This window comes from Balaenoptera ricei, chromosome 20, assembly GCF_028023285.1.
Source record: "Balaenoptera ricei isolate mBalRic1 chromosome 20, mBalRic1.hap2, whole genome shotgun sequence".
NCBI lineage: Eukaryota > Metazoa > Chordata > Mammalia > Artiodactyla > Balaenopteridae > Balaenoptera > Balaenoptera ricei.
In genome coordinates this window covers 37,178,378-37,194,960 of record NC_082658.1, presented here as the reverse complement: position 1 = coordinate 37,194,960, position 16,583 = coordinate 37,178,378, and the positions used below count along the sequence as shown (strand labels likewise).

The 16,583-nt window shown below is 43.5% G+C and overlaps 1 protein-coding gene and 1 long non-coding RNA gene across 10 annotated transcripts in view; one reads left to right on the top strand and one right to left on the bottom strand.

The window, feature by feature from the left end:
- Positions 1-6,792, bottom strand: part of MSI2 (musashi RNA binding protein 2) — a 393,325-nt gene extending 386,533 nt beyond the window's left edge. For all 8 annotated transcript variants that reach the window (XM_059908127.1, XM_059908124.1, XM_059908125.1 and 5 more), the window contains exons 1-5: positions 6,693-6,792; positions 6,343-6,383; positions 5,932-6,013; positions 5,126-5,210; positions 1,247-1,288 (exon numbers count right to left, since the gene is read on the bottom strand). In XM_059908127.1, coding sequence (XP_059764110.1) covers positions 1,247-1,288; positions 5,126-5,210; positions 5,932-6,013; positions 6,343-6,383; positions 6,693-6,754 — 312 coding nt within the window. In that variant the 5' untranslated portion in view covers positions 6,755-6,792. The remainder of the gene's footprint in view (positions 1-1,246; positions 1,289-5,125; positions 5,211-5,931; positions 6,014-6,342; positions 6,384-6,692) is intronic.
- A 497-nt stretch (positions 6,793-7,289) lies between these two features.
- LOC132354869 (uncharacterized) lies at positions 7,290-16,354 on the top strand. 2 transcript variants are annotated; one of them, XR_009499439.1, is made up of 3 exons: positions 7,290-7,687; positions 8,431-8,533; positions 16,070-16,354. It is a non-coding gene; the product is annotated as an uncharacterized LOC132354869 (long non-coding RNA). The 2 variants fall into 2 exon arrangements; XR_009499440.1 differs by lacking the exon at positions 8,431-8,533.
- Positions 16,355-16,583: the final 229 nt, after the last annotated feature.

Genomic DNA, 16,583 nt, shown 5'->3' with positions numbered 1-16,583 from the left:
TTCACTATTTTTGTTTAGAGATTTGTGTTTCCTTCGAAAGAGGGAAGGGGAAGGGAGGGGAAGGGAAAGGAAGGGAAGGGAAAGGAAGACATGGAAGAAAGAGGGGGGAGAGAGAGAGAGGGAAGGGAGGGAGGAAGGAGGGAAGGAGGAAGGAAGGAAGGAGGGAATCGCATGGTAGGCTCCAACCTGAAATTCTCAAAATACCATCCACAACAGCCAACTATTTCTTCATTAATGTACAAAACCATTCCTTCCTTTGCACAGCTAAAAGGTTCCACTTCTGGGAGACCATGCTTAAAGAAATAAACTGAATTTGCTAAAACCACAGCACTATCCCTTTATGACCTACAGTCAGACGCTTCACCTTTTCCCCTTTCCCTTAAAAGAGTGCCAAGACCACAAGATGCGGAAAAAGTATTTCTTCCGATATTACCCGGGGAAGAAAAAAGTATAATTAAAAAGTGAAAATTTAGCGTGGAAGCCATAGGCCCTTTAAATTTCACCTTAAGCTTTACGCAGCTGTGATATTGTGGCCACACCTGGCAAGCTCAGTGAAAATTATGTTAACCACACACTTGGGAAAAGGTGAAGGCCTATCTCAAGCCTTTCAGCAAGGCTTGTAGTACCACTCCTACAAAGGGACAACGTTTCCAGCACTTCTCCGCCCAGGCACCAGCACCTGCACCAAAGGGTAGCACTGCTGGCTTCAAGTGTGCCCAGATTTACCCAATCTACCTGAAACCAATACATCCAACCACTTCCTCTGTCAGATTGAGGGCTTCATGGGTCTACAAAGTAGTTTTTCCAAGAAAGGACAAGTTGTTTACTTAAATTCTACTCCTCTACATAAACTCTAAGTTGTAAGACCTCAGAAGAGGACCCTCCAACAAAGAGTCACGAGGAAATGTCCAACTTTTCCTGATATGATCTCAGCGATGCTTAAAAAATAAATAGAACACTTGCATAAATATTGCAACAGATGGAGCTATGTCCTCCCAGGAAGGATCGGGCTTGCCCCTGCCCCCAGCTGGATGCTCAGAACCCACCTGGGGACGGCTGACTTGCAGACGCACGGTTATTTCACAGAGCGCGCCTGCCCTGGCCTCTCCACAGCCACGTGCTGATACCCTGAAGAAACGGTGTGCACCAGGTTTCAACGCTTCCTTGCCAGTGCTCTGTTGGAAACTTGAAATCCTTGGCAACCACCTCGGAGGGCTAAAATCCTATTACTGATTCTCCTACTTACCTTGGGTTGCGCTCGACGAGGAAATGCAACTTTGGGGTCAATCTGGGGAAAAAATGCAAAAGCAGGAGTCAGCTGCATGACTTTGAGGGGAGAAAAACAATTCTGACTAATCACCTAGTTATTAATCACTCATTTCTCAGGCTTTTAACCCAGCTTTTAGTAACTTCTCAGGCAACTTAAAAGCTTCCTTAAAGTTTGATCTAAACTGCAACGGTCTCTCCCAAAATGTAACAAACACAGCGAGCCTTTCTGAAACATCCCACCATGAATTTCAATGTGTAATGCTGTAATACACCAGATCTCATGTGTTCTTATTTAGGCAAGGGCTTCGCTTGCATTAGGGCTTCATGCATCTAATTTGCATCTTTTCTGGGAGAAAAGATGAGAACATCATCACTGAAAAAAAATCATAACCTGAAATTTACATGGAAGACCCTTCCAGCAGCACGTAACTGGATGGTAGTTCTTCTCCTCAATGATAACTAAACAACACAGGTGGGGAAGGGGATTCCAAAAATTTTTTAAGTCAACAACGTCCAAAAAACTCCCCATCAACATGCAACACCATGCTCTGCTTGAATTAATTCACTCATCTTGGCAAAAGTAAAATTACCTAAGATGAATCAAAAGGATAGTTCGTTCTGTAGTTATACCTCAAAAGAAAGCAGGTGTCAAAAACTACAGAGACTGAGTGGGTTCTTAAAAATAATAATAATGAATAAAAATAAATGGAAACATTGGAGATAAATGCACCTGGATTTTCAAAATCACAGGGGGTAAAAATCTATGAGCAACCTAAACCCATGTTAGAAAAGTAAGGCCGTTATGGGGAGAGGATACAAAAAAAAAAAAAAATTACTGTAAAAAAGCAGTCAGAATCTAGTGCAACATTTAGGATATTCCCCCTACCCCAACCCCAGTCTGAATGGAAAAACAACCAGTACACCAGATCAGACGTCTGCAGATCTGAATCAGGGACTGGCTTTAAAACTCTGAACAATTCCCACAGAAGCATTTGAGTCTAATAGGCTGATTTGAGGGGGGAAAAGTTGTTGGACAGAAAATATGGGTAAGGAAAGAATGAAAAAATATTCCCATTGTTAGTTTTCATTAGATTTCTAAATGTCACAAACCTCTGGGTAAAATTCAACACGGAGCGTGGCATGAATACAGCTACAAGTTATTTATTTATCCGCTTTGGCTTTCATATTAAAATTTTCCCCTTTTAAAATGTAAATCTCAACCTTGTTTTCAGTTCTGCCATGGGGGGCGGGGGCGGGGAGAGTGATGCTTTGGGAAAAAGCACAGAGGAGGGGGAAAGTCACACCAGAGCTAATTCTGTTCCCAGACTTAACAGCCCCTAGGACCTAACCAGTAAGACATAGTCACCACTTTTATTAAGGTAGTTTAAAGACCTCATAAAAGCCTGCAGCATGTTTTCCACCTTTAAACATCACCTGAGAAATGAGAGATTACTTTGCAAAAACTAAAACAGACAAAAATCTCTGATCTACGAAACTACCCTTTCATGGAGATTAACATTACCACAGTTACAGGTATATTCAGCACTGACTAGGAGCTGTTGACAGGAGAAATACAACAGGTGTGGATTTTCCATTCTGTTGACCAAACGTAAGACAGATATGTCTTCCCATAAACACTCTCCCAAAGTTGTTTTTTTTTTTTAGCTGATCAGCACACAACTGCCATAATAAGTCACCTTGTTTGTGGGGCAAAAGGTGAGGAACATGTCAGAGGTGAGGGAAAGGCCAGGAGCCAGAGGAGAGTAGGGAGAAGTAAAGAAAGCAGAGCGCTAAAAAATTATATATATCTAAAGTTACAAAACTCGAAGCCAATTCAGATCTCCTGTATAGGGTATTGCGGTAACAACATGTTATACCACAATGAGAGATCTTCTGTGGGCCAAGTGTACACGCTGAGATCTTAAAAGGAGAGGACAGGTCAAGAGAAGTAAGGCAAATCCCAACCTTTTGTACATCCCTGTCAACTGTTTTTTAAAAACGAACGAAAAAGAAACTACCAAAAATGAAAACATTAGTTAGTTAAGTACAACTCTACTTACTGTAGCTACAAATCCTCTAGGAAAAGACTAGGGTACTATTTTGGATGTGAATGGCCGTTACCTAAACAAAGCTTTTAAGGTAACAGTAAACAAGATCCTCGTTTCCATGTCAATAAACCAACCGCTTCTGCCTCCGGCACTGAACGTTGAAACAAAGTCAAAAGCTAGGTTATACTAAATAATAGTGACCAAAACATGTCTACAAACAATTAGTGAGGGAAAACTGCAGGCGCTGCATCTGATACTGAGGGAGATGACCCACCAGACACCATAGAAATCAAATACTATAATACTTCTCCCACCCGGGGTGGACAGAGGGGTGAATAATAAATTCCCAAATTTGCCTTGAAATATCTTTCCTCTTTAATTTTACTAGCTTTTTGAACTGTCTAGCCAAGAAGTCAAAGAGATAAAAATTCTTCAGACATCCGTTATCACCCTGCAAATGATTGTCCCTGAAATTAAATGATCTGAAAGTGCAAAAAGGCTGGGCCACAAGCTAGGACAAGTTCAGTGCAATTAATAAAGCAACTTAAAGTGTGGGCCTCTTTTTTTTTGGTGGGGGGGGTGCGGGGTAGGAGGCATGCACCTGACCTCTGATCAGAGAAAAAGAGTAAATTTGCAAAATCAATTCAAGGGTACCAAAGGTGGCCAGGTTCTTGTCTTCTCTGCCATTCAGTGTTAAAGCCAAAAGGGACATGAGAAGATCACTTGTTCCACTCCTTTATTTTACAGAAGAGGAAACTGAGGCCTAGAGGCAGGGAACAACTTGCCCAAGCTCTGCACGGGCAGCTGGGCCTAGAGCATGATTTTCCACCCCACCCCTACCCCGGCCCCCATCCCACTCACCCACCACAGAGAGATGAAGTCCCCAGCAGCCCAGCACTGCATCCCAAAGTCACCTCAGGGCCCCTGCCTTAAGGCGGATGAATAAAAACCATGGGGAAATTCTAGTAGACAAGGAAGGCAGGAGAGCCACAATAAAATGCTATGAACCCCCCTTCCTCTCCCCCATTAAATGTATTATTATACACTGATACTTTCTTCCCTTCCTCTTCTGACCTTAGAGACTTTTATCCCCTCAACAATGGACTTTAAAACCTTCTAATGCTGTAAAAGTACCCACACTCAAAGGATCTGAAAAAGAAAAGAAAAAACAAACAAAAAAAAAAACCACTTTGAAACCCAAGACCTTATCAGCCTTAGATTTCACACCATCTGGAGTCACCCACTGGATGCCCAGCTTGGATCTGGGAGGTATCCTTCCCTTCTCAAACCACCTTCCAAATCCGAAGTGCCCAAGAGGAACCTGTTGCCTGGACTGTGGTTAGCGCCCCCTCACCTCCTCGCGTCCCCAGTCCCCCTCGGCCCCCAGTCCCCCTCGGCCCCCTGTCCCCCTCAGCCATGAAGCAAGCTGTGCCTTCTAAGAGCCGATTCCCACAGCCACAGTTGGTTAACGCGGGCTGGGCTCGGCTGACAAAGAAAAGTTGCCTCTGATCGGTGGTGGAGTCTCTTCGCAGGGTCCTTTGGCCCGGAAGATAGCCTCTCCCCAAGCCGACCCCTCCCCCAAGCCTAGGCCTGGCAGCATCTGGGGCTGCAGTGGGACAGGCTCTAAAAAGAAAACCCCAAATCCAGCCTTTGCGGCAAACTTTAGGACCGACTTGCAACCTCGGCTGCAAAGTACCCAGTTCTCAGCACAGAGGCAAAAGAAGACACTGTCTCTTTAAATTGGGCTGTCAATGCCCAGATCGGTCCTGAAAAGGGGCAAACAACAACAACAAGGAAAAGCAACCTACCGTCTTGGAATCTAACTCGTGGTGGGGCTGACCTAATACTTTATCTACACTTGCTGGGTCTGCGAACGTGACGAAACCGAAGCCTCTGAAATGAGACAAAGAGGGAGAAAAACAAACAAGAAAATGTGACACCATCGAGAGCAACAAGGAGCGAGCCCTAATGCAGAATGGAGAGCAAAGTTGCCCCCGCTCACCCCCACTCCCCACCCTCCCCACCCTCCCCACCCCCTCCTGCCTACAGCCCTCGGCCTCGCAAGGAAACACATCAAGGTTAATGGGGGAAGTGGAACGGGGGCAGGGCGGGTGGAGGTAACTTGGAGAACGCTGGTGTCTCCACTCTTTCGCCACCTCAGTTTCTCTCCTCCTCCTCCCCTTCCCTTTCTTTAACGCTTTGTTTTATTCCGAAGAAACCCAGGCACTTAGAGGAGATCCAACCAGCTTTCTAAAGGGGCTTAAGAGTTCGGGGAGTTGGGAGTGCGGGGGAAGCACACATTAAAAAAAAAAAAAAAAAAAAAAACTATGTGGAAAGTGAATGAAGCTGAATGTCATTTGAAACAGAAGAAAAAGAAGCGACGGGAAAATGACTTAAAGCGGAGATGTGGGCATCTGTGTATCCAGAATTCAGCCCCAATTAACAATAACCTTTGGGGTTAATGGAGGAGGGGGGAGGATGGAGCGACGTTCGAAACCAGCCACATGCCTGAGCCCCATTCTAAATCCGCTTAGCTACTTCCGAAGACACCTCCAAAAATAACACTTAAACTTTGTTCTAAAATAAAGACAAAATCCAGAAGGGAATGCTTTACCTGGAGCGTTTCGTAGTGGGATCTCTCATGACCATACATTCTCTAATTTCTCCAAATTTGCTAAAATAGTCTCTAAGGCTATCTGTAGAGAGAGAAAGAGAGAGATTGGGGGGGGGGGGGGGGAGAAGGTGTGGAAAAAAAAAAGCAATGCAAATTTTGATCAAGGACAAAAACCAAAAGTAGTTTTCTGTTGTTATTCTGGGTTTTTTTTTTTTTTGCACACGCGGGGGAAATTCGGCAACAGAGGTCGCGTAGAGGGCTCGGAAAGGATTTGCTATTTAAAAAAATAACCTTGCACAGGAGAAGTGGGGAGCCAATGGCGAGGGGGGGGGGCTCCTACACCGGGATAACAAAGAGCAATAAAGAAGCCAAGAAGGGGGGGACCCAGGCGTCCCCCCCTCCCTCCCTTACCTGGTGAGGTCTGCCAGCTCAGTCCACCGATAAACATTTTACTAGAGGGAGAAAACATAACAGAAGTGAGCACCGATGTCAGATCGGCCATTTTGACGTGTAACTTACAAAAGCTAAAAGGAAAGCGGGGAGGGGGGGGGAGCGAGCGAGCGAGAGCCGGGAGGTGGGGTGGGGGAGAAGGTGACGGCGAAATGCAATCCAAAGGTGTGTAACTTCCACTGGGAGGGGGGGGGGCGCGCGGGAGGGACTGGGGGGGGCGCGGGAGATGCCCGGCTCCGCGCACCGCCGTCCCCGCCGCTGCAAGGAGAGCGAGCCCGAGGCGGCGCGGTGGGCAGCGGCTGGAAACTTACCCGGGGTCGTGCTGGGAGTCGTTGGCGCTGCCCGAGGTGCCTTGGCTCCCATTTGCCTCCATTTCTGAGCCCCCCCGCCCCCCCACCCCCAAAAAACCGAGCCCCACAGCGATCGGAGCGGAGCGGCGGCCGGCTCCGAGCCCCGAGATCTCCCGCTCCCTCCTCCCCCTCCTCCTCCCCCCCGCCCGGGCTCCTCCGAATCTCTCTAAGAGCGGCGGAGCCGGGGCAGCGGCGAGAGCCGTCACACGTGGGCTCGGCTTAGCTCAGCCCCGCTGCTCGCACACCCCCCGTCCCCGCCCCCCCGGCCCATCCCCACCTCTCCCCCTCCTCCTCCCCACCCCCATCCCCTCCTCCTCCTCCCCCTCCTCCGCGGCGCACGTGGGGCGGAGTTCTAGAACGTCGTGTAACCAATGCCGGTGACGTCACGCACCCCGGTGCGGCCCCCGCCTGCCCGCGCGCGCACACTCTGCCCCCCGCTGCCCGACCCATGGGGGCGGTGCGCGAACCCCGCGGCCCGAGGAGCCCCGCCTCCGGGCGGGCCGAGCCAAGGGGAGCGCACCCCGACTTCCCTGGGTCACATGGGCTGCGGGGGGCGGGTGGATCGGGGGAGGGGGAGGCGCGGGGAGCTCGCCGCGGCTCCTCACTGGGGCAGGGGAGAAGATGCCCCCCACCCCTCTAGTTCGGCCTCTCCATTCAAGTTCCCCGGACCCGGCCGCCTGGATCCGGGGATGGCAACAGCCGCCTGCCCGGCTCTGCGCCCTTTTTCCAGCCACCGCGCAGAAATTTAGGTCAAGGACGTCGGGATCAAATCCAAACCCTGGCGCTCCTCGGGCAGCCGCCGAGACCCCTCAGGATCGCGGGGCTTCAGGATTGCGGAGACTCTCCCGCACAAACACCAGCCACAAGTTTTATTTTCCTTTCGCGCTGGAAGTTCTCTCTGGCTCTCGCTCCGCACCGGCACGTCTTGCGCGGCTCCCCGCCCTTCCCCGGCAGAGGTACGAATCCTTGCCCGGGAAAGGTTATTTTGGAACTTTGAGGAAACTGTCGCGATTCCAGTGGTGAGAAAATGCCGAAGAAAGGGTTTCAGCGTTAATCATAAGGCGCTTTAAAAATATAAGAACATAGGGTTATAGAGGTCAAGGTCAAATGATCGGAGTTCAAATCAAATTTTTTTATATAGTGAGAAATAATTTGGGAGCATCTCTGGGAGGGCCGGGAAGGATGGTTATTTCAGGAAACCCCTCTCCAACCCGTTTGCTATATCTATGTTATTGTTTCTATGCCGAGGTAGTAAAATGCATGAGATGTGAATAGCCCAAGCCCCCCACCATCTGGGGATGTAGCTGAGGGTGGCAGAAGGCTTCAAACACACACCCCCGCCACCTTGGGAGCAGTGTGGTGCGGCACAGGTCCTGGCACACAGTAGGTGCTTAATAAATGCTGGCTTTTATCCTTTCCGGCGCTGAAAATTCCTAAAAGATAATTTTGTAGCTTCCCAAAAACAAAGCCCACTTCTCCAGCGGATTTCAGGCCGGCTAAATTCAGGCTGGATTCAATTTGTGGGGTATTTAAAACAATAAGGGTATAATTATCCTTATTGTTTTTAATTATTACAATAAATTGAGTTAATATGGCTTAAGGGGGCAACATCATTGGGTATTTGTGGTTCATCAAATACTCAAATTAATGTTAAGCATGAATTGATGCCCAATTAACACTTTTCCACTAATTTTCATAGGATTAGGATACAGTGGAATACACTCAACACCAAAACTGCACCAAATCCACTGTGGGTCTTTGAAAAATAGACTATTTGGAAAATACCAACATCAGCCAAACCCGTGAGTGACCAGGCTCTTAATCTCCCTGTCTCCTAAATTGGGATAATTCTTCCTTGACAGCATTGATAGGGTGAGGGGAGGGTTTGAAATGAACACATGTAAAAGTCCCTTTTTCATTGCAAGCCTATATGGGCTGTGCTTGTTATCATATGATTTTTAGAAGGCACTTTAAAACTTTAAACCAGAAGCCCAAGCATTTTCCAATTCACTCCAAGCTGCTTCCCAAATCATCTGGGGTCCCATGTGTTGAAGAGCCAGTTGTTATTATGGTAATTGTTTATTATGACTATTCTCAATAACAAAATGCAGACAACAGAGCTAATGGGATTTTTGTGGGGGATTTTTACACTAGAACCACAGATCATCAGAGGTGGAAAGGCCTTTCCTGATCCACCCCCCTCATTTTACATCAGGGGCCCAGAGGAACCAAGTTTACCAGGCTACACCCTACCCACCACCTGTCAGTTCCTTAGCGGAGCTCTGGCCATCAGTCCCATGCCCTTTGGCTCTGCTGCATGCATATTTATTCTGCCCTTAACAAGGTGAGAGTGGGGTGCCCTTGTTCCCTGTTGTAGACCTACACAAGCTGAACTGAATTAAATTGCAGGAGCTAGCCCTGCAGTTATAAAGAGGAAGTTAGATCTTAAATCACCAATACTGCATTGTTTTTATTTATTTATTTTTAACTTACATGCAGTAACATTTACTCTTCTTCGTCTATAAGTCTGAGTTTTGACAAATGCATGGAGTCTAGTAACCATCACCATAAACAGGTTACAGGAAGAGTCTCATTGTCCAAAAAATTCACTCTTGCTGCTCTTAGTTTATTATCATTATGCATTTCTCCTCCAGCTCACTCACTTAATGTAGCCCCTGGGTTAGGAGAATGCCAGGAGCACATCAGTCCTCCACCCTCTTAAAGTTTCAACAGCCCATGACACTGTTGGACACTCCATTCTTTGTAACTCACTCTTCCCTTGGCATCCTTGATGCCCACATTCTCCTGCCTTTCCTCCTACCTCTCCTGCCTTTCCTCCTCTCTTTGCCCTGACTCCTCCTCCTCTGCCTTTCCTTTAAATAGTGGTGTTCATTCTCTCCCCTAACTACACACCCTCTCTGGATGAGATCCTCTGAAGGATGGGTTAAATACCACCTACGTTCTGATGCCACTCAAATTAAAATCTCCAGCCTGCTCTCCCCACAGAACTCCAGGCTCTGGTTAATTTCCTATTCATCATTTCCACTTAGCCTTCCTAAAGTTACCGCCAAACTCCACATTTCCAAAACCACATGCATGCTCGTTTCCCCTAAACCTGAACCTCTTTTAAAGTTTTCTCGATGAACAGAGCCCCAGCCATCTTAGAGACAAGGTTGACCCCTCTTCAGGTTGACACCTTCCCATGTGCAATCCATCATGAAGCTCTGTTGGTTTTACTTCCTCAATGTCTCTCAAATTCCTGCTACTGCATCTCAGATCTCCCACTGGAGCCCCTGCAGTAACCTCCTAAACGCTCTTCCCACACTCATTCTTGCTCCACTAATATGCCTGGAAAGCATTCCCTGACCTCTCTGACGAGGTTGAATCCCCCTCGGTATGCACTGTTATCCTGCCAGAATGCCCTCTGTGTACCCTACCCTGTGTGATCATTTGCTTTATTGCTTATCTCTTCCACTAAGCCATAAGCTCCTGTCCATTTCTGCTCTCCAAGTATTAGCACAGTGCCTATTGGTGCATGGTTAACACTAAGCAAATATTTGTTGAACGAATGAAAGGATGAATGAATGAATGAATGAATGAAGGTCAACATCTAACTTCATTGTAGGCATTTTTGTATCCATGTCCATAAGTCAAATAGGCTGCAGTTTTCCCTTCTCATATTGCCCTTCTCTGGTTATACTGGCCTCAAAAAATGAACTGGTTCCTTCTTTTTCCATTTTCTCGAACAGTGTGTATAAAATTGGAATTATGTGTTCCTTGACTGTTTGGTAGAACTTGCCAGTAAAATGTCTGGCTCTGGGATAAACATTTCCTAGGTTGATTTTTAACTACTGATTCCATTTCTTTGATGGCTATGGATCTCTTTAGGTTTTATATTCTTCCTAACTCAATTTTTACTCATTATATTTTTCAGGGAAATTGTCCATACCAGCTAGGTTTTCAAATTTATTTAAAAAATGCTGCTCATAGTTCTCTCTTAATATATTCTAATCTCTGCTGCATCTATCCATACCCTTCATTTTTTTTCATTCCAAATATTATTGTATATGTATCTTCTCTTTTCTGGATCAGTTGTGTCAGAGATCTCCCTATTTTTATCTAGTGTTTCTTTCTACTTTCTACTAGTGTTTTCAAAGAATCAACTTTCAATTTGGTTAATACTATTTTTTTGTTTCATTAATTTTCACTTTTATATACTATTATATATTTTATGTTCTTATGTATAAGAATATATACCATATATAAAATATAATCTAATCAGTGGTCCCCAACCTTTTTCTTTCCACGGTCGTGGGGGGGGAGGGATATGGTTCGGGAGTAATGCAGTAATGCGAGCAATGGGAGCGGCAGTTGAAGCTTTGCTAGCTCACCCGCCGCTCACCTCCTGCTGTGCAGCCGGATTCCTAACAGGCTTCAGACCACTAGCAGTCCGCGGCCCAGGGGCTGGGGACTCCTGATCTAATTGTGTATTGTTAATATATCATGTTATTTTCTTTGTTCTGTTCTCTGGATTTATTTTGTTGGCTTAAAAAGATTCTTGATGGCTTAAGTAATTAATTTCCACACTTCTGTTTTCTTTTTTTTTTAACATTTAAGGCTACAGATTTCACTCCAAGTGCCACTCAAACTACATTCCACAAAATATGTAGAATTTTTATTACCATCCCAGGCAAAGAATGTTTAGATTTCGATTATGATTTCTTCTTTGCCTCAATACACATGTATTTTTACATTTCTAAACACAAGTTTTTGTTTTTGTTTTTAGTTATTTATGTCTAACTTAATTAAGGTCAGAGAGGTGGTCTGTATGTAGCATATTCTTTATTATTTGTTGAGATTTGCTTTGGTAAATAGTTTTTATAAATACTCCTGTGGTTTTGAAAAGAATGTGTATATCTTATTTGTTGTATAGCATTCTGTATGAGTCTGTTAAATCAAGCTTGTTAATTATATTATCCAGATTTTCTTTAGCCTTACTAATATCTATCACTTTTTATAGTGGCACATTAAAATCTCCTTATATGATTGAATTTGCCAATATCTACTGTAAATCTCTCAAATTTTGCTCTCTATATTTTAAAAGTATGCGATAAGGTACATCAAAAAGGGCTATGAAAATCTCATACTATGACTGCATTTCTTTTATTTTTTAACATGTTATTTCTCATTTTGCTTTATTTATTTTGAAGCTGTGTAATTAAGTGCATACAAGCTTAGATTTACTGTTTTCCTAGTGAATCGTTTCTTTAATATATGCACAGATGATCTTTAACCCTAGTGCTTTTTGCTTTAAAGTCTACTTTGCCTGCAATAAATATAACTACTCTCACTTCTAGCTGGCATTTGTCTGGCATATCTTTTTCCATCCTTTTACTTTCAACCTTTCTATGTCTTTGATTTTTAGATAAGTCTCTTATACAGCATGTTCCTGGATCTTATTCATTTATTTATTGGGTTGACTAGTAAGTTTAGTCCATTTACATTTAATGTAATTGCCGATATTTTTAATGAAACTTAGGGGCACAAAACTATATTAATCACAATCTCTGGCATAAACATACTATCATCATTAGGTATATCCATGGCCTTATTTTATTTTATTTTTTGATATTATGAACACTTGTAAACCTACTATTCAACTAGAGAACTAAAACAGTAACAGTGACTTACAACTACTTATATGCTCCTCCTCTATCTGTTCCCCCACCTGAAGAAACCACCAGTCTCAATCTTGTATTTATTATTCTTCTTTGCTTTTTAAAAAGTTTTATCAAATTTTTATCATATACTCGGTTTAAAATTTTACAAAAATTTTCTGAGGCCTATATTTCTTACTCAACATGGTATTACTAAGATTCAACTAGACTGTTGCTTCTGGCTGTAGTTCATTATTTTCCATAGTTGTATAAAATTCCATTTCATGACTGTCCCACAAATTAGTTTGTCCATTCTCCTGTCACAGGCCTTTGAGTTGTTCCAATTTTTTGCTGTTACAAGCAGCTGTGATAAGTAGTCTTACCTTCTGGTGTATGCGGGCAGAATTTTCTCTTTGGAGTGATTCCTGCGTCATGAGCTATGTAAATGTAAAACTTTACAAAATAACGCTAAACTGTTTTCCAAAGTTGCTCTTCCAATTTGTACTCCCACTAGCAATGTATAAGACAGCCTGTTGATCTACTGATTTCTGACATTTGGAACTGATGTCTCATTTTCTTCTGCTTTCTCTAAGTTTTTTGTTTACTTCCTTTCTTTTCTTCTATTGAACTGATCAAGAATTCTTTTTTCCCTTTTCCTCTTTAACTCATTTAGGAGTTGTAAGATATATTTCTATTCCTTTAGTGATTACTTTACAATTTTTAACATGTACACTTAATCCAGCCTCCCTGAAACTCTACAATAAACAGAGAATCATTCAACTTCAATTACATCCTCCCTTTTACATGTTATTATTGCTTCTTATTTTAGACTCACCTGTTTTTATACCCCTAAATTTAATCACTACTGTCATTTTAGTTTTATACAGTCATTGTTTCGATTTGCCCATGTTTACCAATTTGTTCACCTTTGTTTCTAGCATGTTTTTCTCCCTTTCTTCTAGGTACCAGCCCTTTCCCTTGAAACATATCCTTTAGCAGTTTTTTTTTAGGGAGGTTATGTGAGTGATGTGCTTTCTCTATTAGTATAAAATTGTCTTATTTCACTCTTATCCTTGAATGATGATTTCTCTGGCTGTAAAATTCTAGATTGAAAGTTATTTTATCCTCAGCACTTTTATGAATATGTCATGTCTTCTTGTTTTCTATTTATTGTTGAGACATTTGCTGTCAGTCTAAATGTCATTCCTCTGTAGGTAATCTGTTTTTTCTTTCTGGTTTTAAGATTTTTCTCTCTTGTCTTTGACTTCCTGCATTCTTACCATGCGGTGTTCAGGTGTGAATTTATTTTATTTACATGGTTCAAGATTCATTGCATATCCAAAATCTCAGGATGCATGTTTTTGATCAAACCTGGAAAACTGTCAGCAGTTGTCTATGTAAATCCTGTCTCCCTTACACCCTCTCTATTCTCACCTTCTGGTGCTCATATTAGGTGTACAATGCACCTTCTCTTTCTGTGCAACATAGCCTGAACTTTTCTCTCAGACTTTCTATCACTTTGACTCTCTGTGCTGCTTCCTGGGCATTTTCTTCAGATCTATTTGCTATTTTTTCTTCAGCTGTGTCAAATCTGCTGTGTAACTCATCCACTGAGCTTTTCATTTCAATGACTATATGTGTCATTTCTAGAAGTTCTGTTTAGTTATCTTTCAAATCTACCTTTTTTTATAGTGTTATGTTATTTTCTGATGGTTCCAAATGTTCTTTTATGTCTTTAATAATTTTTTAACTTACTTATTTTATAGTCTGTCTGATAGTTCTGTTATCTGAGGTTCTTGGGACTCTTGTATCTACTACATCTTGGTCATGGTGGATTGTATCCATGTATGTTTTGTAGTTTGGTGTTGGGTCAGTATTTTTATCTTTTTATTTCCACTTTAGGGTTCCTGGACCATAGAGGAAGGGTAAATTTCAGTCCCAGATTTACATGAGACTGGGCTGTAGTCCCAAATTCTCAGTGAAGACTTTTTTCTCCACTTTCAACTTATGCCAAGACAAATTTTCTTGTCTCCCTGTGCCACTAGGGAGATTTTTTTCCAGTGAATTATTTCTATAATGATTCATCCCTTTCAAGGTCCCACATTTACTCGGGTATCTCAGTTCCATCTCCCTGCTTTACTGGACTCAAACAACAGTCTTCTTTCCATTTTGATGCTCAAACTTCAGCCTTTCAAGGCCAACAAACCTGCCTGAGACCAGCTCCGCATCCTCCTTCTTGCTCACCATGCTGTCATCTTTCTCTTGCTTCTGGCACTGGAGGCCTTTCTTTGTTGCCCCATGAGCTCATTTCAATGGGTGTTTATTACATCTTGACCAATATTTATACATGGTTTATATTTATAAACCAGTATTTATAGTGGGAGGATTTTCAAGTTATTTAGTCTGCCATATTGACAGAAATGGAAACTCACTTCCATTTAATTTTTACTATCTTCCATTTAAAATGCATTTTTTCTTAGAATACTGTGGCATCTAGGATTTCTGAATAATTTTTCTTCTGAATAATCTTTTACGGGTGAGGCAGCATTGGAATTATCTCAAATGAGGCAAACACTGGTCAGTGTGACTATTCATTATAATCACCTGGGAACTTTAAAAAATACTGATGCTTGCTTCCACCCACAAGATTCTGATTTAATTATTCTGGGGGACAGTGTGGGCAGTGATCTTTTTTAAAACTTCTCAACTGATTCTAACGTGCCACCAAGGTTGAACATGACTATTGGAAAACATACTGATAAAAACAAACAGACCGTAATGATCCCTAGGCCCCTTCCCAGAATGTCTGATTTATTTTGCCTGAGGGGAGCCCCAGACATCTAAAATTTCCCTGATGATTGTAGCAAGGGTCCAGAACTGATGATTTACCTGGGTACATCCAGTCAGAAGGGAGGAGTTAAAATAACGTTAGAGCTGAAAGCATGAGCAATAATCTAGTCCAGTGGTTCCTAGTGTCTGCACACCCGTGCATTGGACTCCTGGGGAGCTTTTTAATTTTACAGATTCCTGGAGGTTGTGACCTGGTAGATTTAATGTAAGGCCAGAGAGTCTTTTATTCCCCAGAGGACTGTGATGGCCAACTAAGTTTGGAAACCACTCAGCTAGCCCCTCTTGTTTTACAAAGGAGGAAACCAGCCCAGAGAGAAGTGGTTTTTTTCCTCAAGGTCGCAGAGCTGATTAAGAAGAAAGCTGACTCCTACCTTCCAGTCTTGTGTCCATTTCATCCATTTCCAACATAAAGTCTCCTGCTGCTTTTAGAAGAGCTTGGCCAGTTTAAAAAGGCAGATTCTGAATTTGTGTGCAGTGATTTCAGGAATGTGGGGTCTTCTGGTTTGTTTTGTGTGTGTGGATGGCACAGCAGAGGGAAAATAAAGCAGTCTGCTGCCTTGCGTGTAGGGTCTTCTAGTAGCCAGGTGACCTTGAACGGATAAGCCACCCTCATCTGTAAACGGGGTCATGATGGTTTTAAAGTATCTCCACACATTCTTTAGTCCTCCTGTAAGAGGTGGAGTTTAATTCCCCTCACCCTGAGTGTGGTCTGTACTTAGTCACTGGCTTCTGATGAATAGAATGTGGAGGAAATGATGGCGGTTGAATTCCGAGGCTGGATCAGAAAAGGCACGCGCCCTCCGCCTGGCTCTCTCTCTCTGATCACTCTAGGGGAAGCCGGCTTTCATGCCGTCAAGATGCACAAGTAGCCTGCTGGAGAGGCCCACGTGGAGAAGAATTGCAGTTTCCTGTCAGCAGCCCGAACTAACCTGCCAGGATTGTGAGACATCTTAAGGGTGCATCTGCCAGCCCCAGCCATGCCTTCAGAGGACAGCTACCCCAGCTCACGTCTCAACAACTTCCCGAGAGACCTGGAGCCAGAACCTCCCAGCTAAGCCACTCCCAATTCCTGACCCTCAGATACTGGGTGAGACATTAAATACTTGTTTGAAGCTACTACGTTTGGGGCTAATTTGCTGCACAGAATAGATGATTAATACAGAGGTACTTCAAAATGCACGAAAACAGAACTGCTTACTTCGTAGGTTTGTGGCAGGATTCCTACACTAACAGTTCTGGAGTGCTTTAGTAAGACTCTAGCCAAATGAACTGCATATTAGATATAAAGTAGTGACTGCATATTATTAATGTTATCAGATTGCAACATATTTCATGTTCAATTACC